General features: G+C 38.1%; 1 protein-coding gene across 1 annotated transcript in view; it reads right to left on the reverse strand.

Annotated features, from left to right (window-relative positions):
- The window catches only part of CEP112 (centrosomal protein 112), a 137695-nt gene that overhangs the window by 36346 nt on the left and 74875 nt on the right, over positions 1–26474 (reverse strand). The window contains exons 20-23 of the mRNA XM_088537784.1: positions 17043–17273; position 15357; positions 3874–3935; positions 585–734 (exon numbers count right to left, since the gene is read on the reverse strand). Of these exons, the coding sequence (XP_088393910.1) occupies positions 585–734; positions 3874–3935; position 15357; positions 17043–17273 (444 nt within the window). The remainder of the gene's footprint in view (positions 1–584; positions 735–3873; positions 3936–15356; positions 15358–17042; positions 17274–26474) is intronic.

Here is a 26474-nt window from a genome sequence, read left to right on the forward strand (position 1 = left end):
CACGTTTCCTTAAAAAAAAAAAAAAGGCCAGAGAATGTAACTAAGATAATAAAATATGTAAAAGCATAATGAAAACAAGCTACAGAGAACAACTACTGTAGTCCATGCATATTTAGCGGAGTCTCTTCATAGAGTTTCCAGTGGAAACTAAGAAATTAAGAACCTACTTTGCTTCATTGTGGCCTTAAACATGAAAGCTGAGCTCTCCCTGTGAGAGGCAGCAAAGGCAACGGGATGCTGCTCACTCATCTCCTCCTTTTCACCTTTTTAACTAAGAAATTACATAAAGGTGCTGAGCATCTGTTAAAACATCTGAGTTAATACTAAGAGAGAGAAAAAGTTTCACAGATTTGACTGAATTAAACGGCTTGAGATTTGCCAAAAAGCCTAACTTTTTAAAGCGGGAACATGACCAGGGAGAGGAGAGGCAGACTGAGTCATCGGAGACATCAAAGTCGAGGCCAGCGCCTGGGCTGAGCGAGGGCTGCGCGAACACAGCGCTGCCTGCACCCATCTGCCCACTGCAGGACTTTTAATTACACTAAAGCAGGTAGTAGCATCAGTGACTAAACCCCCCAGATTACCTTGATTGCTCTGTCATTATCTCTAATCAGCTGCTGCTTCTTATCTTCAAACTTTTGTACAACTTCCTGGAGCCGCTGTTCTGCAACAAGCTGCTGCCGGCTGTTCTCCTCTGTCAGAGAGGAAATGGTTGTCTTAAGTTCAGCTATGATCTAAAAAGAAAACAGCATGCTAAATCTCTCTTCAGTAAGTGGCATGTATTTTGCATGTTTTTATGCTTGGTACAAGGATGGAGTTGGCAAACTCCGCTGTGCAAACTAAGTATTTTAAATTAACATATTACACACCAGCAAGCATGAAATTCCTCGCAGAGCAAAGGGATACAGGAAGGCTGCGAATGGCAAAAACTGCTGAATGCAAAATATTTGGAAGAGGTTTCCACTATAACATTCCAAAATATTTACTCATGAGGACAAAGCACATCTGTGATCTTCAAAATATAGGATGCTTCCACTTTTCCACTGCAGTGAAATACTATTTCAAATTTCCATATCAGTTGTGGTATTCATTTTTTAGCACAACACCAATCACTTGGTACTGCAGAGAAGAGAAACACAGCTCAAATGTTAATCTTGGTAGGAAAATTTCTGAGCCATTGGAAGGAATGTATTCTCTTAGCAATACAGTGGGGACCTGATTAAACGGCCAGTGCCCTTAAACTAGACCTTTTACATGAGTCACTCGTGCTTTGTTGAAATCTATTCATCTTTTTCTTTTTTTTTTATCACTGAGGAATGCTATAACTTATCTGGATCCCTCAAGCCTATTTATAAAATTTTATGCTGACATGTAAGTCATCACCCAGCAAAGCACTTAAACATGTGCTTAATGTTAGGTAAGAAGGGAGACATACTGACTGCAATGTATATATTCAAGTTGAAGGTTAAGTTGCTGTAGCAGAATAATATAGTCTAATTCTGCAACACTTAAGCACACAGGCAGTCCAGAGAGGACTCCCAGAGCGCTCAGACCTGCATGTGTGCCAGGTCTCCTCACTCCTAGAAAAAATTCAGCTATACTGAGGCCACAGTTATATAGGAAAAACAAATATAATAGGTGTAACTGTAGGCAGAATTGGGTGTATCACCTGCTTTGTGCTTTAGATCCTTTATGTGACAATTTGTACAAACTAGGCTTTGTTGAGTGTTTAAAATGATGGTAACATATACAGTGAGAAGGTGGGAGAAAGTGACAGTGCACATAAATTATGCTCATTAAGATAAGAAGGCAATTTGGACTCAAATTGCAAGCCTCCACTACTTCATGTACGTTCCATTTTGACACTTTTTTTTAAAAAGATAACAAAAATAATATCACACATGGCTTTTACTGAGTTAAGACCCTGAACTAGCACAGAAGCGCTGAAATACATTTAAGGAAATTTTAGCATACATAGATGGAGAAAGATCTGCTTTGTCCAGCACTACTCACAGAAAGAAACTGTTTACTTTGTATAAACTTCAGAGAACATTTCTTGACATATCTTCTCTGTGTGGGTGTTAAAAGTGAATGTTCCAAGAGGCCACATAAAATAAGACTAGACTGATGGTGTCAGCAGCACGACCACAAGAAAAGTTGCAAATGACCTATTATTAATACTACACTACAAAAAACCATGTTTAAGTAACATGAGGGATTTGATTCAAACCCATAAAAGTAAAGAAATTCAGACTTTGGGCTGAAACACCTTCATTGCGCCAAAAAAGCATGACATATGATGTGTGTGTTGTGCTTGCCACTGAAAGCACACAGAAATACCAGTTTGGGTCATTTGGTCCATCCCTCTTCAATAAAGAGAACAGAAAAGGAGCTAGATAATATTTAGTTTAAAATAAAATACATCTCTTTTTTTTTTTTTCTCCATTTTGAGACTGCTCCACAGGCCAATAAATTTCAGTCTGACAAAGTTTATGACGACATTCAGGTTCAATGTTTACCACCTGGTATTGCATTACCTAGGTGCCCCCACTGTAACAATTAGAGCAATTTCTCTCACCCTGATGTTTACAAATCCAGAATCGCTTCAGTTGCTCCACCTGTCTTTAATGAATAGACCCAGATCCAGTTTTATTCCACCAGTAAACTGTGCCTGGCAAAAGGAGCTGGACTTCTGATTAGAGTTGCTAGACATGTAAACAGTATAAAATGACAACAACAAAAATAAAATAGCACTAGCAATGAAAACGTTTCAGCCTCGAGGTCTGACATGCATTAAACATTCCTTTGCGGGGCTTACTAATTTCTTCCTGTTGCAGTTCAGAGGGCAAGATATAGAATAAGTTTGTTTTACAAAACTTTTTAATGGCTTTGGATATCTCCAAGGATGGAGACCCCACAGTCTCGCTGTATGCAAGTAAAAGCACAGAAAAGATGTGTTAATCATTAGAAACAGAGTTCAAAAAATTATTTGCCAATGGTTCTGATAAATGCAGTCTCAAAAAAATGTACCATGAAAAATTTGATATCCAATGAAATTTCACTGAATTAAGTAAGAGCACAATTTTGGCCAATGTTACAGAAAACAAGAGTCAAATACATTTCTCCAAAGTTGAAATCAAGAGTTTAGAAATATTTCATGTGTTTGTAAACCAGCAAAGTTTGCAATCACATGTCCAGACATTTCCTCGTCTGGAGGTCTCGCAAACATTCTTTATACAGAAGTTTTAATTGATTTTAGGAGTGACAAACTCCTGCTGAAAGTCCCTTTTGCAAGCAAACAAGATGTGCTGTGCTGCAGCTGTGAGGAATGAGAACGACACCTCCACATAAAACCTTGTGGTAATTTTCTTCTTAAAGCTCAATTTCTGATTGCATCCCCATCATTTTTTGCATTTCAGTGCGACATGCCAATCAAAATGTAAGCTGAAACACTTAAAAAAAATATCCTGTCTTATCACTTTTAACCACACATCCAAATTTAAGCCATGTTTTCTTCTTCTGTGTTCAAAATGCTACCCTAAAGAGCAAAAACTCAAGTCAAAAGCCCTTTTCAGGCCATTGACATGCCCAAAAACTTTGCTGGGGCTGCGGGGAGGCTGACTGAGCCCTGGGCAGAGCCGCCGCAGCGCTGGGATCGAGGGCAGCACCGTCACGGTGCACCGCCACCTTTTTCTGAATCATTTTTTCCACTCAGTAGAACTTTTTGTACTTTTTTTTAGTGCTTAAAACCTGTAAGGAATGCTGCGTGGGGCACTTGAGGAACGCTCCCGGCTTCCCCTGCCCATAAACACTGAGGGCAGGAGCCGCGGCCCTCGTCGTGATGTTCCCGAAGCAGCGGAGCCCGGCTCGTACCTGCGACGACTTGGCCAGCTTCTGCCCGTGCTCCTTCTCCATGTGCCTCAGCCGGCCGCTCGCTTGCAAGACACGCGGGGGAGACGCCATGAGCAGGCCCCGCGGAGGCCGCGTGCGCAGGCCGCGCGCCCGGGCTCCCCTCTGATCTGCCGCCAGCTCCTCAGCGCGCGGCCCAGGGGACAGGCCCTGCCTCTGCTGCCAGTTACTAGGAAAACATAGAGACTTCTGCGGATTTTTAAAAAAGGAGGGAGGAGGAGTGAGAAAGCGCGTGCGATTTGGAGGGGAGGAACATACACAAGTTTATTGGGGTGATTTCATGGCTAAAAGGAGGAAAAATGAACCTCAAAATATTCCTGAGCACCAGCCCATGCTGGAAGGGTGCAAAGTGACATGCCAGCCGGCTGTCTGCCACCTCCTTTTGTCCTCTTTTTTTTTTTTTTTTCTCCTCAAGATTGCTGCTATTTGAGCCATGATTGAGCCCAGTGTGCTGCCAAAGCATCCACCTTCTGGACTCACAGCTCTTTCCTGCTAACTTATTTTCATAAACTAAAAGATAAGGAACAAAACAAATAGAAAAGCAGGTTGCTTTGTCATGGTGATATCTAGTAAGCAAATACATCTGCAACTCTGGGAAAAAATAGCTCTTAAGGTCCCCCACTCCCCCCTCCTCCAATTTCTATTTTTAATTTGAATTCAGGACATAGTCCTGACTTGTATTTTTCTTCTCAAGTGCCACTGTGTCACCCCACTAGACCTGCCTCAAACCGCTGTCCTCAGACGAACTGCTAAGCGCTCTTGGGTCCAAAATTTGAGGACAGGTGTCAAAGAAAAACATTTGTCTCAAGGGGGACAGAATATTATGACACTGAATCTTGCAGCAAATTCAATCTGATCAAGTTTACAAAAATCTATCTGACCTCCTGCTAAAATCTTTGATCTGTCCTCCTTAGCCTTACGAAGCAGAACCCGCACCCAAGCACCCGCCCTCAGAGGTGTCTAAAGTTGCAGGGTGGCCCTGGAAAGCAGTGATGGAACCAGGACCATCGCATACAATCCCAACAGTTATATATGGTGCAGCTTAACATATTACAGCCTGTTAAAAATAATCTTGAAGCTTATGTGATACTGCAGTTTACCATCTTGAATCCCTACAAATTCCAAGATGATGAAGCAGATAGAGGTGCCTGTATTTCACGCGCTTGCTGGAATCAAGAATTATATAAAGGTTAAGCAAAACCCATTACCAAATATGTGCATGATTTTCAAGCACATGTGATTTATTATTATTATTATTACAGAGGTAATGGCAGTAGGTATTGCTTTAGAAAAACATATATAACAATTCTAGAGCAGTAAAGGAATTAATTTCCCCTTTTCCTACCACTATGTTAGAAAGCAAGCCACAGACCCTACAGGGGCACACGGACTGACTGCGTAAATAAAAAAGAGTAGCAATGCAGAAGTATTTCTGTGCTTTAGCTCACAGTTTTGTACATGCTACACAGCTTGTTATACTCTGGTGGCCCCTGTATCGTCATCTGCTTTCAGATTACTTTTTACTAACAGTGGCTTATCATAAGTGACTGAAACTGACTGTTTATCTTCGGAAAAAGTGAAAAATAAATTACAGTAACAGATTAAATTACTGTTACTCCCAGAAAGGGAGATACTAGTTAGCAAGGCACTGCAGAGAAGATCACATTACAGCTGCTTTCACTCAACTTGCCTGGGGTAAAAGTCTTCATCTTTCGTAGAGGCAGCTTTATAACCTCTTGAACCCATAGAAGAAATCCCAATAAATAATAAAAACACACCCATAACTTTCATAAACAAATTAGAACTTGTTAATTCACACCAAGGAGAACCAGGGCAACCTCTGCTAGAGACAACAGGGGTGATGTGAAAGAAAGATATGCTGAATTTCAGTGTTTTATTCCTGACTGAAGACAAAGTATATTCTACGGGTCTGTTTAAAGGCAATGACAGCATTTTGTTTTATAATGTCTTTAACAAATTTCAATGAGCAAAACACTAAGTTGTTTCCAAGTCATTCAGAAACTCCAAACTCTTGTATTTAAATGCTGTCCTAAACATCCTTATTGGACAGACCTGCCTTTTAGAAGCACCGATGTTCCAAAACTGCCTGTGGAGATAGCACATTTACAGCTGCCAAAACACATTTAGAGCTGCCAAAAAGTAGATGCCTAAAGCTGTGACACTAAAACCTATGAAAAAACTCTCATCCTGGCAAAGACACAGGACCTCTTTTCCATTATCTTCTTTTACCACAGAAATACGAAACTTTTCTCTCCTCAAAACCTGCGACTCAACTAATAAAACCCCTTTTCCCTACAGGCTGCTGCTTTGCAGCCTAAGGAGGCATAAATCTACTCCCCTGGGCACATGGAGCACCACTCCACAAAAAAGACCCTTTTCCTTAGATCTTTTTGTAAGGAAAGACTTATTGCAAAGTAAACACGCACAGCTACAGCCGCTGAACACAGCTGAGCGTTTATATTACCTCCACCTTTACAAATGAGAAGGTTTAAACCCAAGCATTGCTTTCCCTGCTTCTTTCTCAATCAGGGGAAACTCTTCTATCAGGCAGCTCACACCATGCTTTGTAGGCAGCACAAGCTGCTTCTGTGCTACTTTGAGGGTCTTCCCTCGCTTTCAGGTTACTTGCTATTTCCGAAACAATACGGAACGAGAATCCAACTGGAAGGTGAACGCTTGGAGGGTCAGACAGCATTCATTAAAGTAACTCTTTTTATAGCAACAGGCAGCACTGCAAATGAAGTTAATGGTCTTCAACTAGTTTCCCTGGGCTGGAGATAGCCGGTGAAATTCACACCTGGCAAAAACTCATCAAAAGTATCAGTTGTAATATCCACTTTTATAATAAAGAAGATTTAAAGTGCATAAGCCATAGAGAAATCCCCCTGAATCAAAAATTAAACTCCTGTTTAGTTTCACAGAGTTAAAACATATTTTAGCTAAAATTATTTGATTATGAAAATTTTACATGCAGTTATTTTATTAGAGCGACAACTTCTGCATTAAAAAGGAGATTATGTCCTTGTTACAGTTAATTGGTTTTAAAAAGCAGCTGTGATTCTATAACACGCCTTAAAGCATCACATTGTGGTTGCTGAGCAAAATTACACCGACTTCAACAAAACATTTTGTGTAAAAATTAAAAACGATATTAGCACTAAAGATGTGGTATCTGATCTAACGCATGCTGTCCTAGCACAATTTGATTTTCATTTTTTTTCTTTTAACAAAGTAGAACAGCATTATTAAGAATAAAAGAGCAAAAAGGATTGATCACAATGGGACCATATTTCAAAAAACATACCATGCTATGCAGTAATTACAAAGTTTCATGGGCTATTTTTAAGGTATATGATATAGGCTACGAGACCAACTTTTACTTGTATTGAGCTTCAATGGAAGTAGAATGCTTTATTTACAGTCAACAACCCAACACCAAAATCTGACCTAACAAAAAATTACTTGAAGGATTTCTGGGAAGGATTCAAGTAGCAAGTTAAGAAAAGAGATATTGGGATGGCTTTGACTTATTGAAAAGTCTCATGGCCTGCATGGACAACACCTCCAGCTGCCCCCTTCACTGACATCAGCGAAGACCATGTAGCATTTCTGCTCTTCTTTTTGTGAGCGACTTGACTGTTTATCAAAAATGCAGCCACTAATCTTAGAAGAGTATGAATCAGTGCAAATATTTCGACTTTGGAAGGGTAATGTTCGGTATGAATTTAATTACGCTACAAATTGATATGAAAACTAACCTTCAACCCAAATATAGATAGCTCTGTGATATTTGAGGATGCCTGGTGAAATACCTGTTCCTCTCTACATGAATCAGCTCGGTGACTGATTTCAGTGGCATTTTACTTTGATTGCAATCTCACCAATACAGATGACTCACGAGCACAGCTCTCAGTCACTACGGAAGCACGTGCACCCCCCGCACCCTAACGGAGAGGAAGATTTAAGAAATCTGTTTAGGGCACTAGCATGAAATAATCATTTTTCAAAATGCCTGCAACTAGCTAAATGATGGCCATACATAAGCTGATCCTCCATAATTAGTTAGATAAAAGTGTAAGCAAACTAAAAAAGAAAAAAGAAAAAAAAAAAAAGAGAAGAAAATATCAAAGGGTGGGGGAAGGAGAAGAAAGAAAACTTGCTCCGGGGAAGAGGCAACTGTTCTCTGATGTGCAGCAAAGAATTTAACATCAAAGGACTAATGTAAATGGGGCCCATTTACCTTAAAAAACAACACACCACTCCACATTCTGGTGTATTTCTATTTAAGTTTGACAGCATTACGCTTTGTTCCAAAATACAAGATTGTGTAATTTGACAGATGTCAAAAGAAAATGACCTTAAGAAGGGCTAACTGGAGCAATTTTTGTTATTAAGCATGTTAAAACACTCTGTACAGTATCTGCTTAAACTTTGGAGATTAACAGATCGACTTTTAAGTTCATCTGATTGTACAAAAACCTCGTTTCAACCTCAAAGCCTGAAACCTATTTTCCTTACGCACTTCTAACAAAGATAGTAGAGGACCTTCTACACCAATATCCTCTGTCTTTCTCGGGCTCTTCCCACCAATCAGATAACACAGGGAGAGCTGAATCTCCATGTCAAAGTGAAAATATCATACCAGTTCAAATATGTAATTTGAGCCACCAAAAGACTATTAAAAATTGTTCAATACCCAAAATGGTGTTAACAGAATAATTAGTCAAGTACCAAATGACTCCGAGGGCTTTGAAAATGAACGATAGAAATCCCAATCTGTCATACTCACAAATCCTATTAATATTTTACTTTACATTCCACTTTTGTAGGTCTATAAATCCTTTTTTTTTTTTTTTAAACCTACATTTTTAGGGAAAAAAGTCTCATTCATGTGCTAAGCATTTTCATTGGAGAGAAAAAAAAAAAAAAAAAGGAATGAATAGAAATGAATTTGACACTTTACCTGTACGAAGAATTGCCCTTTTGCAGTATTACAATTCCATATTAATGGGAGCCTACTGACAGATTGCTGGACCAAATTGTGCCTTATTTTCAGTACTTTTTTTTTTTCTTTTGTCTGAAGAAATTTGAACCAATTGAGTATTTCTAATCATTCTGAAAATGATTAGCATCCTTAGATGATTAAATATTGCCATTTAACTCTTCTAGCAAATCTTCTATGAGCGCCCAGCTGCATGTGGTATCTGAGGACAAAGTTATTCAATTCTTACACTAGTACATAATTACTAGCTTCACCACAGTGGAATCACTGAGCATCTTTAGGATTTTGTTGATTACTTCTAAAACTCTATGGAAGAAAAAATAATGGAAGGGGAACTTTTCTTCACTGTGAGATGCAATCATATGATTCACAACTTGACCCACCAATAACATTAATCATGGTTTCCAACAAATTGATTTCTCAACTTCGCTAAGATCAAATTTCCCAGCTTCACTAATATTGACTTATATTCAAAACTGAAGAGAGCCAAACATTTATATAAGAACTGCATGATTTGACATAAAATACATTATTTTAATTTATAAAATAGAAACAATAATATTTTCATATGAGCCTGATTTTGCAACTTGTGACAGAAAATTGAAGGAAACACTACCAAAGAGGTGACATTGATATATGATTCAACTCAGTTAAAGGCTGCTTAACATCAGCTTTACAATATACACTTCTACCAGGAGCTCAGAAACCCATTCATTTTACCAAATTATTTCAGCCAAGTTCTTGCTCCTTGATTTTTGCCAAGAGAGACTACGCAGACTCCTGAAATGACTATGAAGAGATCAAAGAGCAGTGTTTATTTTTTAGATTCCCTGTTGCTATTTTAAGTTGAATTTTGCAGCAATTAGAAACAAATGTTAGAAAGATGATCATTAAAAAAACCCTAGGCATGTATCATTTTGGGAGAAAATCTTTTTTAGACTGAATGAAAACCGAAAAGCAAAGGGAAGATTTGGTATAAGCAAGTTACATCACAAGATGAGAGCCCAGCAACAGCTAAGCTTCTCCATCTGGAGAGACAAACATACAAAATAAGACAAAATCCCCAAACCAATCTACGATTGGAAGCAATCAGTGTTCCTTAGCAAGATTATGCTGGATTACTTTTTGTAGTTTTTAAGTACAACAAAGCTTCCCAAAAAGCAAACTGCAACCTCACAGGGCCAGGAAGCATCGCTGTCCCACTGCCGAACTATGGACGCGCCCAGCAAAATCCCAGCTAAAAGGAGAATGGAAGATATTGCTCAATCACGAAAGCAATTAGAAACATAAATAAGACACTGGGACACTCTTGGCATCCTCAACGCTTCATTATTTATCTCTTCTCTGTTCTGCAGCTGTAGGTCAATTAACTCCTCTGAACTAAATACTGGAGAACTCTTTTGGGGATTTGTACCTTATTCATTTTTAACTGAACACCCAAATTCATTTCAAATTCACACAAGAACTGCAACAGTTTCACTTAAATCAGATTTTCTACAAGTTAAGCACCCCTCCTACACTCAGATGTGATTGTGAAACTACTTTGATCTCTATTCCCAAATTTATTGCTCTGTGTAATCCATGACAAAATATAATGTGATTTACTGTATCTCTATATGACAGCCCAGCAGCTGACAGAACTTAGTAATTTAGCATAAGAAAAAAAACCTTCTGGCACCAAAATACACAAATCATAATTGAGGCACTTTAGTATCACATTACAATGAGGCATATGCAGACTGATCATAGGAACTTCAAAACAATTATAATTCATTCTCACCCATTTAATGAAGGTGGGTTTTATTCCACGACATGTTCTGCAGCTGTAAGCACGTCATTTTGGAACACTTTTGGTTTTTTTTCACATTAAAGACTCTGAAGAACTAATAATATCATTTTACCCCTTCCCTATTTCCCAAACACTCCTTCCCCTCCAAGAAAAAAAAAAAGCCACCTGCAACATTTCTGAACTATAAAGATATGAACAAATTGCAAGTAAGTGTAAACAACTCAAATTACTTCAAATTATGCCTGATTTTAAACATTGAGCAAAGATGCTCTATATTAGTTTGTGGTGTTAATAAATACACACATTTTCTAAAATAAAACCATAGTGAAAAAAAAAATATATATATTTCCAAAGGAATAGTGACAGCAGCCATGTTACCATGGACATAGTCCCCAGAAAGTTTTTGCTTTGCTTGTGCCAACTCTCAGGTGCAGAGGACTTGTGAAAGTCATTGCACAAGCAATACGTTACCAAAGACACTTGCAAGAAGAGAGGAGCACGGAGCTCTTGGCATGGGCTGCAGGAGAAATTCCCATTCAGTATTTACTAATTTCAGGTAACAACTGCAAGCTCCTGTTGTCATGTCTAAAAGACAGCTGATCATCCCCAAAAGGATTGCATAAATACAAGCAAGAAGTGCTTGGTAAAATAGGCAAACTGGTGAATACCAGTTAAAGGTACCGTCACTTCTCACTGAATTCCAGAGCATGGAAGTTACAGAAGTCAAAGCAGAGAGCTCCCAGGTGGAACAGATTTCACACATAGAGTCTAAATAAGAAACAGAGTTTGAAACACACTTAGCAAAAAACACAGGGGACTAAAGGTACTGTGATTATCCATCGGCACAAAGTATCTCATGTGAATACAGATAAAATGCTCCCTGATCTTCAAATTAGTAAGATGTTAAATAGCCTAATTTTCCTAGTTGCATCTGCTTTTCTACAGCGACATTTATACCAATTATTCCTGGTTTCTTCTAGTCAGCTTTATATACATGACTGATGGGCAGGAAAGTTTTCTGTTGTTCTCGCTTTGCTTTTCTGTGAATTTTTTTTCCATGTAGGTAGAAGTGTAGTTACTCTGCGAATAGTAACTGGGGCTATTTGAAGCAGCTCCAGCAGGGAGAGGGACATGCATTTATTTAGTCTCATTTCAGTGAAATGTCTCTGGGAGATTATTCTACACTGTTGTGCTTCATGTTTGGCTCTGCTGATTGAAGACTCCTCCAAATAGCTCCTCTATGGGATGATGCAATTCCTGGGACCACATTCCTGGTCTGCTGTCATCTTTCTCTTTTCTTTGGGAGAGAAAGGAAACAGGGCAAAAGGGGACAACAATACAGAGGAAACTGGTTTACTCTCTCATCTGTGAGGAAAAATTTATTGCAAGAGTTGCTGTCTTTTATGCTCTGTGAAAGTACTATAAATACACATTAAATAATGGGCGCTTCTTGTGCCAACAGACTAACTTTGCTATACAGATCCTTTTCCTTTTTGAGATATATTTCTTTGTTTTTTTCTTGGTCTTCTAGGTTTCTGGTAGAATTTTTCCAACAAAGTCAAAATACCATGATCATTTTGGACAATACTAGTTAATGGATCACTAACACAATGTGTTAGAATTGCTCAAAAGGCAAATGCAAGCAAATATATTCAGATTCTGTAACTGAATTATGACAAAACTATTATTATTCAGGAACAGCAGAGCAGAGGTTCTGTAACAGATGTAATAGTTGTCAGGTAATAGTGAAAAAAACAGTCAAGAGATTAGGGGACTAACCAACTCCTCTTGGTAAGAAGTAGAAACTCTTTTAGATTATTCATGGCTATGACAAACAGAGCAAGCCTAAGCAAAAGCATCTATAATACACAAACATTTTAAAATTTCAGCCTAAAAAGTTGCACATATCTGAAAACTGCTGGAGAACTTAGAAGAAACTGAATGCTTTTAACTGTGTCTCAGAGTATCTCTTGAATGTTTGAAGACGTCCTACTTGCCCTTCATCATCTCCTATTTCTCTGCTAGTGCTGAACACAACCCTATCTGTGCGAGTACTGCTAATAGTGTCAGCACAGGTACTGTGAGTTAAAGCTATTTCCACATCAGCAAAAGGAAGTATGCCCCATGTTAAAAAGCCCTTGTTACAGAAACACCATATTACAAAATAATAAGAGAATAGTTATTGTTTATTAGGGAATTGGTCACGAAGTCAGCACACAGCACATCGATTTATATTCCTTTAAATTTTAGCTTTTGAATTTCCTGGGTATTTTACTTTTATGTGGAATTCCTACCAGATGTAGGTGGAGTGATTTTAACAACCATAGACTACAAAACACTGCAACTGCCAAATTTTGTTTAAAATAACAGAAGCTTCAGAGCCCCAACTGCTACATCATTAAAAGCTGCACGAGCAATTTCTGTCCAGGTTGCACACTGCCTTGGAGACCCATTTCTCCAAAGCGAACTGCTTCACAAGGAGATGGAAATCAGAAGAGCTGCAGTTTAACAACTAAATGTTTGGCTCTCCCCTTTTCAACTGCAATTTCATCCTGTAAGCAAATATGTGCACTAAGCACAGTCAATACACAAAAATGTAAATGACTTCTCCACAAGAAAAGCAGCATTGAAAAAGAATTAGATGTTCTTGGAACCTGCCGAAAGATTTAACAGGATGAGTCAAAGCCCTCTATTTAAATATAGAAAATAAGTCATAAAAAAGCTAAATGTTGAAAATTATTCAGATAGAGAAAAATCCTTTTTCTCCCACTCCAATGAGCTGGCAGCTGCAGTGCTCCGAGCGCTCTTAGTGATGCTGAGGGTCCGCTTGCCGAACGCTCGCCGTCCTTGCCAGGAAAATACCACAGCTGAACGCTACAAACAGCTCTGTTAGCCAAGCCTCACATCTGCACACACTTAGAAATGCAGTTGGTTGCTCAGAAATTTCTGGCAAACGTGAAAATATGCGTAAGTTTGGTGCAGTTTGTGCAGCTACACCTGGCTGGTGGGCGGCCATGCTGCACGTGCTATGGATGCAACCTATAGCCACCTGCCCCTCTGCTGGGGCAATTAGTCATTAGCAGACTGAAATACAGCAGTTTGATTTATATATTTATTTCTTTAAAAGTGTATGTTTCATTTCATCATAATGAGGTACAACTTGGAATAAAAAAAATTACCATCATATCAGAAAATACTATAATCACTTGATACAAAGAACTGCAAGCAAATTAAATCTATAAAAGCTTTAGAAGAAAAGTCCCTATGATTGAATGCAACCATTCTTCTAAAATGATATTTAAGACTCCTTAATTAATATAAAAGAAAATTTGGAGAATTTTTCAATCATTTTTGTGTTAAGAGACTGATAGCAGATATGAAAGTACTGAAGTCCTAGGAACACGATAAGGACTCCATGCTGCAGAGCTGAGGTTTCCCTCTGGTTTGTGTTCAGCTTCTCAGACCACAGGATTTTAGTGTCTGCCGTCTTTAACTGCGAGGGTGGCCATGCGTTGGGACCCCCCTGCCACCTCCATCACCCACGTGAGCAATAAGGTGGTCACACATGACAAGGCAATGGCACCTCCTCCAGCCAGCGCTGAACACCCCAGTCTCTCACCAAACCTGTGACATTGGCCAAGCACGGAGACAAATGAGAAGTGGGGACGAGGCAGGGCTGCCCCCTTGTCCCTGTGCTGGAAATCACCCCGTGTCCAGGGTCCCGCTGATGCGGGGATATGAGCCCAGGTTTGCTGGGTGCTGCTTTGAGGCCAGGAGAGCCCCAGGGACATCTCAGAGCCACCAGCAATTGGTCCCATCCTACTCATCACAACGCAGTTTCATCAGCTCTAGATATTTTTTTAAGGAATGAAAGTTTTTAAGGAATGAAATGAAGTTCAAGGGAAAATAGAGCCTGCGACAGAGGGGGTCACTGGAAAATGAAGGACCTTTCCCTTTAATATTGTTTCCACAACAACAGATGACATGTTTGCTTTTCCTGTAGCGTGGGTGACACAGCATCACTTGGCAACCGGTTAAACACCTTCCCATTTATCACTCCCTACAGATTGCGGGATGCAGTAACTGCCAAGAGATATACACTGTTATAATCACAGCTTCAAAAACATTACTGCACTACTTTTATTGAGCAACCTGCTGGCATTATATACTGCAATCACAAACAGAGTGAATCAGATAAAGTGGTATGATGATAATTAATGTGCTATCATAAAAGTGGAATACATGCAAGATTTTAAGCCACGGAAAAATAAAGGCCCCAGTAGAAACAGATTATGGGTTTTTTTTCACGATCCTAAGTAGAATTAACATGAAGAAATTGGCAAACTGAAGTTGGGCATTTGTGTGAAAAAAATTGTGATATACTCTAAAAAAGAGCCAAAGTGGCAGTTTTTTCAAAAGTTCTATTAGCTGATTTTTCCTCTTTCATCACATTCAGGTGAACAACAACCCACAACTGCAAGAAGCAGCACACAGAGAAATCAATACTGCTCAGAAACAGGCAACGGAAAAGTAAGATCCCTCACTTGGGAATGGAATGACCTTCAGGAAATCCGGCGAGTCATCTGATTACAACTAAGCATCAAAATTCAGCTTCCCATTGCATTTTTAAGCAACCCTTGCAGAGGTGGCAAAAAGAGTCATCTTAATTTAAGACAGATTTTCTTCCATTTATCCTAAATTTTGAAGTCACTAGATTTACTAGGAGAACCGAAAGACTTTTAAAAACAAGTTCCAAGATTCACATTGCAATTAAGGTGCTTTTTCTTTTCTTAGATAAAATCTTCTTCAAAGTTCTGTGGACTCTAATAGGATCAGGATTTCAACTAATGTAGCTTAAACTGTTACTTTTGAGCTTCATATGGGGTTTGCCCACTAAGCTCCTTTGACTTTTGGACTTTGCAGCCACTTTCCACAGTGTTTCTTTCCGGAGACAGAAGCAAAGAACAGCACAAGGGGGATAGGAAAGTAGTACAAGGTCTTTCCACACACACACAAAAAAGTTTTTGTTCTTTAGTCAGCATGTGCTCTTCTGATTAGAGAAAAAATAAAAGAGGCTAAATAATAATAATAAAAAAAAACAGATAATTTTCCATACCAGTTAATATAGCTTAAAATTAGTACTTTTGCTTGGAAAAAAATAGAAAAAAAACCCCAACGAGTTTCTGTCACTTTTTAAAAATGACAAGACTACTAAAGATATTTTCCTATAAAGGATTATTTGTAACTTTAATTTGAGGATGTAAAGAAGTTAACTTTTCTTTTGCTATACTACACATGTAAAAAAAAAAGATCAAAGAAAGAAAAGAATTGAGATTCAAATTCCATTTTTAAGCAAAAATGACAATGTCTTCCTGAGTTAAAATTAATCCTTTAATGATGAATTTCAAAGGTTTAAATACTTTCCGTGACCTTGGCTTTAAATAATTATGCCAAGCAGAGCTTTCCTTACATTCAGAAAAGATTCTGAATTGTTGATCACAGCCATTTTAATGGCTTCAGGCTGGCTGATTTCCAACATAATCCTCCAAATGCTGTTTAAAATTACAGACCAAGAACCTGATGCAGGTAAATGAAATGTCAGTTCCACAAAGGCGCTCAAAGAGCACATGCATAGCGTTAATTTGTGCCACTATACATCACTTTGCAATAAAATGTATCCTTTATTACATTAATACATGCAAAAGATCCTTAAAAAAGTATATGCTTACAGAGAGGCAGAGTTTACCATAAATATTAAGTATGTGTTTTAAGCTTGGGTTTTAAAATAATGCTAACATGCTCTAGTTCCCATCATCCCTAATGTGGCAAAATCCTTGAATTCCTGATGCCTGTAAAGGACAATTCTCCACAGCTGGTTTGAAGAGGCAGCAAATATTTCGCACAGTGCGTTGACAAAATACACACGAGCAAGCAAAGGCAGCCCAAGCATTGCTGGTAATTAGACCCATTTTGCTTGGTGTTTTAGTTTGAACCTTTCCCCACTAAAGGACCTTTCCTCTTTCTGATACAGGGGGAAAAAAAACAATTTAGGCAGAACCTCCCCTTCCTGCTCTATCTATTCCAATGGAAGGCAAGTCATTAGCCTAGTCCTTGGCCAACTTTACCTTGGGGAACACCTGAATTTTTAAAAATCCCTTCTGCTTCTACATATTGCACATTTACTTGGTTTCATAAACTTAAGAGATGCCTAAACATTTTCCTTTAAAATGATAAATAAATAAAAACGTTATTTATGTGACTTTGGGGATGACTGTTCCCCTTGGGCTGTGCCACGAGAAGCTCGCCAGCTGAATCTCTTACCTTTTCCAAGGCTTTTTCCGTTTCTGCAGCATGCACCTTCTTCAGGTCTAATGTCATTTTTTCTGCCTCTGCTTTGAGCTTGCTCACGGCTGCCTCGTGCTCTCGAGCTGCCCTCTGCTTTTCTTCCTCCCGCAGCAGGCTCAGCTCCACGAGCTGCTGCTTCCGCTGAGCATTCACCTGCACAAGCTCTTCCCTCAGCTTGTGGATTTGGGCCTCCATATCACAGATAACCTGAAATAAAGAACAAAAAAAGGTTAAAAAAAAAGATTTCCTCAGACAAGCTTTTTGTTAGGGTAGGGAGAGGATTTTCTATCCCTCTCCTCTGCCTCCCTTCTTGCTTTTCCTCCTCCTGCCCTCCTCTCCCTACTTGCAGATGAATGTGGCTCTCTCCTGCCCAAAGCATGGATAGGGAAAGGAGTTTTACTTTTTCTAAAGGCAACGAGGGAAGAAATTCAGGTTTGCACCCACAAATACCTCTTCATTCATTCCTTCCTAAATTTCGTACCTTTGCATTTTCTTCCACTCATGCACAAAATTACAGCAAGCATTACATGCACTTATAAAACACACACTACAAACTACAGGTGATGCTCACAGCTTTTTTTCCCCCCTTTCAAGAAATGATCCACCAGCTTTAATAGGGATACCAGTATATCATCAACCATTTATCACTCACTGTAACACTATATACACCATGCTTTGTCGTAAGCCTAATGTGCACAAGGTGCATCAAACGTTGCAGGACTGATTTGAAAGTGTGAAGAGTGCAAGTTGTATGCTGTAGATCTGTTAAAGGAAAATGTGTTATCCTTCAAGTACACAGAACACACACGGATACTGTGGAGCAGCAAAGACTGCACTACTTCAGATTTATGCTTGCAGTAGTTATTTTTCTAACTGCATTTCTTTTGCAGCTTCTTAAAGAAGGTGCATTCTGCATCAGTGAAGTCAACTGGCATCCTTACAGCTACGTGCAATACATTGACCTTGCAAACATGTATGTTATAATTCATAAATATACGTCTGAAAAGGAATAAAACACAGTATTTCTATAGCTTCCTCCCTTCCCCTTTTTCGCCATGTTTCCCAAGCAACTTGGCAGTTCCCTTTCATAAGGGATGTGATAACAGCAAGGTGACAAATCGATGCCCCACCATGCACAGCAGTGGATTCACTTCAAATTTACTAAAGGTTTCCTAAGAAAACCTGCTTTGAAATTACTCTATTTTTTAAAATCCTATTGGCTCTGAGTGCCAGTTACTGCTTCTAGAACTCTGAGCTGATCTAGCTCGAACTCCTGTGTTTCTTCTTTAGACATTTTTACTGTGGCATCTGTAACTCAGCTAAACTATTTATTTGCCATGTCTGAGAACTACAATACAACATATCTTTGAAAAATGAAATATTCATTCCTGACCAAAGTTGGGAAGTGGATGACTACATCAGAAATATTGCCTAGTACATTCAAGTACCAGGATAGATTGCTATGACAAATACTGTGATCCAAGAGAGAAAATTGGGGGTTGAAAGCTTGCCTATTTTTTCAAACTATTTGAACTATATGGTGCTATAGAAGCCCTGATGATGTCTCCCTTCAAAACTTCAACCATTTCAATAAACTATCACAGATAAAACACGTATTAAATAATAAAATATTAACTATCTCAAAGCCAGTCTTTGATAAGTTTCTATGGTTCCAGGCTTTCCTAATTACACACGGGCATTTTTCCCCAGCATGTCAAAGGTAAAATTCTATGTGTGCAGAGATGAGCACGTCATTTGTATACAGAAGTATAACGGAGAGCACATACTTCAACTATAGCAGTATTATTTTAAACATATGTTCCAAAAACTGTAAATCTGTACTACATCCTTTTCTTCCTTTCCTTTCTCTACACACACTTCATTTTTAAATAGAACTTTATACAGTCACAAGGTGAAATACATTTTAGTATATGATCATCATCTACAATAGACTTTTTAGTGCTTTTCGAATTTTTTTTTTAAACAAATATTTCACTCATCTTTCTCCCCCTCAATCCCTAAGTAAAAGTTTTCTTAAACTTATTACATTCCTCAAAAGATCCCAAAAAGCTTTGACAAATCATTTAGGATTAGGAATCAAGACGACCTCTTAAAATGCAATGAAAATTCACACAAATCATACCAGTGCCAAAACGGACACTGGGTGAAATCCTGAGGCGAGTGTTATTGCTTCCTGCTTTGCTTCATTCTGCATGCAGTAACTCTGATACAAGAGCATTAGAAAACTTAATAGCACAATATAACATTTTCTAGTGACACAGGGAGACTCTAAAGATTCGGATTCTGAACAGGGGAGCCAAAAGACATGGGGCTGAACGGTACAAGAAAAGTAGCAGTAATTAATATGCAAAGGAGTATTAATGTTGGACCTAATAGATGGCAAAACCCGATTTGGTTCTATTAGGAAAGAAGAAAGACTGAAGACGAGGTGATGGCAGCGAAACTAATATGATTAAAGGAGTCCTTTTGGAGAAACTTCACTGCTAGTAAGATGATGTTAAGAGACATCTAATCTCTCCAAAATGACTGGAAAAAGCTTACATTGACAAGAACTCTGTCTGTGATCCCCAATTACTTTAAAATAAGTCTAGTTCTCACAGACAGATTTTTTTTTTCTTTTTTATAAACAAAGTCCCTGGCAAAAGTAGCTTACAAGAGAACAACTTGCTGGATAAGACAACTTTGTGACATGGATATCTTAAAACTATTGAAGGAAATGAATCCCAAACTTTCCATCACTAAGATTCTGCTATTCCAGATGCCAGGTTTAATGGACTCTATTACACTTAAATATGGGTGAATTAACATTAGCAGAAATAGCCTAAGATGACATATTTCAGTTCAGAAAAGTCCATGAAATACAAAACTTAAGAGCAACTGGCCTTCCTTAGCAATACCAGGGGAAAAAGAATAAAGATACAATTATGAAATCTCACTCCTCATGCGCGAGATCTGACAGTTTCCTTTCTCTGTAAAGCTGAACCCTGTTTATCAGTAGTAATTTGTCACTTTTTTTCTAGCTGCTCAACCTAGGTTTTTGAGCCATGCCTGCCAAACTGCTCACATGGCCCCAGTAGCAACCTGCATATAAGAACTACTATGAGAAACACAAACCTCAGACACCCCAACAGATCTAGTTACCTGCTAAACATAAGGCCTAGACGTTAAAAAATATTTCACAGCACATAATAGGGTCACAATGTTATGGCTACTTGCTACCATTTTTAGACCCTAAATTATTTTTCTTTTTAAATAAAAAACATTGAAGTTCATAGTGATTCCATGAGACAGTCATATCACAGCAGCATAATGCAAACAAGAAACTATTACAACGACTGCTAATCATCATAAAGGAAAACAAGCAGGAAGAAAACAATATCTTCAAGAATATCCCAGATGGAACAAAAATACATCAAGTGTGGGACAGGGTAGAGATTTCATATGGATTTCCATGGCACATGTGTCAGTCATAGACCTGAGGAAAGTACCAGCCAAGACAGAGATTTCTATTTCTGTTTCAAAGAGGTAACTTAGAATAACTAAGAATATCTGTGCTGAAATAGTGTCATAAAACGGGTGGGTCATAAGCCCACAGCAATTTGCCTGTAGGGAAAAAATAGACTTGAAAGAAAAAAAAAAAGAAAAAAAAAGAAAAAAAGAAAAAAAAAAGGTTGTTCCGTCACTTTGGCCTATTTAAAACACCAATAAAATGTACTGCATGTTATTTGGAAAGAAAACATGTGCTCTTAATTTTAAGAAGTAAATTGCATAACAAGATATAAAGCTGGCAAAGAGTTTAAACTGAAATCTATTGCTGCAGTCTCAAACTGCTACAGTGACATGCAACAGAGATGAAAAATGGACTGAATGACTAACAGTCCAACTAGAAAAAGTATATTCTCTTCATTTTTCAGGAGCTCCTACTGCAACCACATGAAGCGTTTATTTGGATCTGCCTTTAAGGAGGAGACTGCAGCATGACCGAGTACTTTATATTCCCAAGGATGGAAATCATATATTCCATTCTTGCTCTTTCAATATATTCACACTAAACCACATCCACCCCATCCCAGTATTTAATTTCAAATAGTGTTGAGAGCATTTTAAACCCACAAAAACAAGGAAATGCAGAGTTAAGATAAAATCCACTCTTGAAGTATTCCCAGGGCCCAGATTTAAAGTGATTTAGGTGGTGCCTCAGTTGCATTTACAGTAAGTTAGTGATTAATATCCCACAACAGATGAAGTTACAGTGAGACTTCATTCCTCTACACTCAACTAATGTCACTGAACTAATAATCACTTTTTGTGCACAACTGCTGTGTGGACGCAGTGGCACTGGTTGCAGGGTACCTGGCCCGACAGTGACATTTCCATGGCCTCTTGGGCAGATGACTGCGACAAGAGGTGCACAGCAGGGCTGCAAAGAGGAGTCCTCTTGCTGGAGCTGCATTCTACATCTGAAGGGACAGCAAATCCAAACTGACACTTTAAAACAATTTTGAATTAGCAACAGTCATTAAAATTTAGTAACTTAAGTAGTCTTAATGCCATCTTCTAAATACAGTTTTATAATTGACTCGCAACTCCACTTTAATCAACTATATTAAAAAGGTTTTCAATACTATGGCAACTTCAATTAAAATATGCTAAGAACTTCTTATCTACTTCTTCCTGAGACTGTTAAAATCATTAATTTGTCAATATTATGAATCCTTAGATTTAGAGGTACAAATAAGCTTGGGAACATAGAAGTATATGAGAAACTATTTTTAAAATATCCTACCAAGCAGTATCAAGCAAGATGCTTCACAGGGATCCTATCACAAGATATAAAGAGCTGAGCTTTTAGGGGACATCCCTGAATATCAACCCCAGACAATCATCACAGCAGCAAGAAAAATAGAAACTGTATTTGGGTTGTAATTGATGAAAGAGTAGGATGGGAAAGGAGAAGAGAATCAAGACTGCAATTTCAAGGGAAAACATGGAAGTTACTAACACATACCTACAGAAGAATGCCTGGCTAATGTTAGTAGGGTTTCTGCATTTATTTTTTTACTATTTGTGGAAGTTTTAAAATATTCTTGCTTTTTGTTCCTCAAAATGTAAAGTCAAACGCAAAGGGATAAAGGCATTGATCTGCACAGAAAGCTACTCTGCAAATGTCATGCACATTATCACATGGCTAATGATGTGGCAGAGCACACATTAACGGGGATAAGTAATAAACAGCTATTTACTTTCACAGCACAATCTATTACACTCTCAAGTTTAAATGCCTTTGGGTAAGAACACATAGGCCCATAAAAATGGTAATTAAGGGAGCAGATAAATAAGAGGGTGTGAAATGAAGTGAAAATGAGCAAGAGTTCAGTGAGCTTCTGCTTCTAAGAGCATTTCCAAAAACCAGGAGCTACTGTGGGACTGGTTCTTCGGGAGGCAGGCAGGGAAGCAGAGAAGCTCAGTGAAGACTGCTGCTAATGAGAGCGTAATTAGCCCTGGTCACTAGTCTATGGCTTCCTGGAAGCAGCAAAGTATCAGCAAACACAAAATACAGGCGTATTAAATGTTACACAAATACTCAAAATAACATATACTCAAGTGTCCTCAGTTCTGTGAAAAAGAAGTCTGTTCCTAATGTGGGAGCTGTTGCACAACGTGATAAATAGAGGGCATCTTTACTTACAAATGAGCACGCTGCAGTGATGGGATGAAGCTCTTAATATGCTCATCAATCAAGTGTTCCTAACCCAAAGTTGCATTCACTACCCAGCACAGCAGCTGCTCTCTAGATTCAAACAGACCAATGTTTGGTGTCAAAAAAACACAGGTAGGAGTAGTACAGAGGGCCACCATAATATTCATTGTAAGGTGTTCAGCTGTATAAAATCTGAGTCCCCATCTTACAAGGCTAATGCAAAGGTCTAACTACCATGCTGGCTTTTCTCACCTTTGCAAATGTACCTCTGACATCTCCTCTGAAAAGTCCCACTAGGATTTGCAAAGTAAGGTGTTGAGCGGCTAACTTACATATTTCTTCTATTAACTTTAACAGCATTAAGCTGCTTTTATACATCAAACTTCATCTCTAAAATCCTTTACTTAGACTTTTTAAACATTGTGTATGCTCTGAAGAATGTCAAACCTTTGTGAATCTGATGGAAATGTATTCAAAAGGAAGATTTTTTTTTCATCACACGTGCTTAACACAGTCCCAAGAAAAGGGACACCACTAGAAGCTGGATATATGGGCTTGGATTTTATTTCTTAGTAATGTCCTTGCCATATCTTGTCTACTCTTGTTCTACAACTTAAGAATTTCTTGAAGCATGATAGAACCTTTGACTCATGAAGGACAATAAAGCAAAATTACCTTCTGCTTAGTTCTGTTTCAAAAAAAAAAAAAAAAAGACAGAAAGAAAAGAAAAAGTACCTATCCATGTCATTCTTACAGAAATACATGCTTATGCAACATTCTTGTAGGTAATTCAAACTCCAGACTACTCATTACCTTTGCCACATATTTCTGAAGGCTGAAAAGGAATATGCAAGACGAGTATCAGAATTCCAGCTGAAAAAGCTGCATTAAAGTAATGGCAGCATTCTTCTTTCTATGACTATATGCGAGAAAGGGGCAGTATATTGTCAAGATCTGCTGTGACATGTGGAGGCAAGTAAAGGTATAATTTTGATTTTTTTCCCCAACAAAAGTGTACAGAAATAGATGCGGACTTTTAAAGAAGCCAGTAGCAGTCTAAATCCCAGTACGTGTCAATGAGATTTAAGCTACAAACTACTGGGCTTTTAAAAAGAAGTAAGAGAAAGAAAAGAAAAATCAGACATTCATTTGAACAGCTCCACAAAGAGCTGTTAAAATTAGCAGAGCTTATTTTGACTTCTTAATTTACATAAGTACCCTTGATTCTAATTTAGTTAACGGCAGCTAAAAAGCAGAACTTCATATAGGTTGGCTATTGTTACAGCCTTCCTAACAAGACGCTTTTTTGAAAATGGAAGAATATCAAGCCAACATGGGGAGGAAATGAGACTACAGCTAAATAGTAAGGTGCACTTGTGAAGGAAAGGATTACTTACCAAGTTGAAACTGAGATAAATGCAGTTAAATTGCATATTTAACAGTTACAAAATCTAGAAAAAATAGCCCTCATGCATGGGCAAGGGCTTCCGGATCAGCTTTATATTATTCAATTTGATTTTATTTCCTTTAAAATAGATTAGTGTCAGCAAAGAAAACACACCGTGCTCTCCTTTCTCTTTTTACCTGTTGAGAGAATGTTCGCATTTTTATTCTTGTTCATGTAAACAAAATTTTTTAAGACACTACTCATGGACTTACATGGAAATAACTAGCTGGAGGACATTTCCTTACATCTTTCTGAAAAGATTTTTGAGAAGAGAATATAGCTAAAATACGTAGTAGATTAAAATAAAATACTACATCCAATGCCAAGTTTGGTATATTGTAGAAACTGCAACAACTTATGCCCAAATGATAGCTATTAAAGAAAATGACAGCAAACATTTTCATGTCTAGTCTTCGAGGTTTTCCTTTAAGAAAAAATAAATCTTGATTTTCTGTATGTCAGGATATGAAAGGAAATTAATCCTTTCTGAAGAATGTTAAAGATTTGTTCAGTTCAGAAACAACATCAGAGCAAAGCTTGTGCGGAAAGTAAAGAAAAACTACTGCCATTTAGGGGAGAATATGGCATTCCTGCAATAAAGAGAGGCTGGAGATCTTTGCAGAGATTGGAAAGAACCACCCATCAATTTGATAGGGGAAGCTGGACACAAATACTCTTAAAGCATTTAAAAATATATTTGCATTTAAATTTCCATGTATTAAATTTAAAAGCATTTTCTGAACAACATGTAATTCTGATTTAAATGCAGACATGATGTATTACAGATTTAAGGATAACTACAGACATTCATCTCTATGGTGTAGCAACATTAAACATATTATACGATTTCCCCTTCGTTCCAAAAAGAAGTACAGGCTGTATTGTCTATGAGAAATCTGTCTTCTCCCTGACAGCTAATGAAAAAGCATTACTACAAATAAACAAATCCAGAAGAGCATTGCTGACATCTCTTTCAGACCCATTTGTTTAAATTCCTGCTCTAAACAGTTATGTTTTCTGAGTATCCTGTAAATATTACCTCATATATCCCATAGGAGTTTTATGGTAACTCCAACAGAAAAGGCACAGAGTGCAAAACTTGCCAGGACAAACATAAATCACAAGACACAATTACAGAAGGGTTGAGGGTGGAAGATCCTCTAGAGACATCACATAGGCCAAGCCCTCTGCACAAGCAGGGTCACCTAGAGCACATTGCACAGCGCTGCATCCAGGCAGATTTTGAACATCTCCAGAGAAGGAGACTTAACATTAAATTCTCACAATGAGAATTCGATAGCTATACTGGAACGAGTAACTCAATTAAGGCTGTAAGAGTAAAAAACCAAACAGCTACTGGAGAAGAAGCAAGAGGAGTCAGACATCCCAAAACTCTCAAAACGATGACTTGCCTCCCTCTCCATTTCAGAGGAGACTACATAATTTTCGATTTTTTAAGATATCACTTGTAGAAATGACAAATTTGGACACTAACTCCTGTTCAAGTCATCTTCCATGACTATCTCAACAAATAATTGAAGGACTTGAGGAAGAAGAGAAGGACTGAAGATTTTACAACTCCAAAAGGTAATAATTGACTTAAACTGCAGATTCTGATATTGTCAAAGTATCAGATCTAGTAGATTGGAAAAAGATGATTTTTTTTTTTTTGAAACTCCATCATTACAAGCGGCCAGCTAAGGAGTATAATGCAGAGGCTCCCTTGGTTAATAACTGAAGATGACTTAAATGCAGCGGCCTGTGTGTACTATTCTGCTCTACTAAAGAGCCTAATACACCACGAAACTCTCTCTCGTTACTGATGTCATGCTGCTATATTGAAGATGACAGTCTTTAACCAAGCATGAAGTCCTCATTCTGGGTCTCATGAATGGCAATATGTGCGAAGAGGAATCTTGAAATCCAGCAGCTTCAGAAATAAGAGCGGCATAGTCTACAGGTTTAAACTTAAAAGACATAATCAGCTTCTAATCTTCAAAAAAAACTCATTTCTGCAACGCAGTAAAATCAGCTGCAGTATTTCTGTTAAGCAACATGTGACATTAAATTCTTGTTTGTATGTTAGCAGCTTACATACCAGACGCAAAATTAGAAGTGTATGAGCAGCTTTTGACTCTCTCCTTTTTTTAAAAAATCAAGTCTTAATTTGAAGAAACATCCTAGCTGACTACTTTTAGTGTCAGTCCTTACCCCAAACAGTTAAATTTGTCACATCCAT

This window comes from Tinamus guttatus, unplaced genomic scaffold (genome assembly GCF_059628265.1).
Source record: "Tinamus guttatus ecotype Peru unplaced genomic scaffold, ASM5962826v1 Tinamus_guttatus_pri_ptg000045l, whole genome shotgun sequence".
In the NCBI taxonomy this organism is placed as follows: domain Eukaryota; kingdom Metazoa; phylum Chordata; class Aves; order Tinamiformes; family Tinamidae; genus Tinamus; species Tinamus guttatus.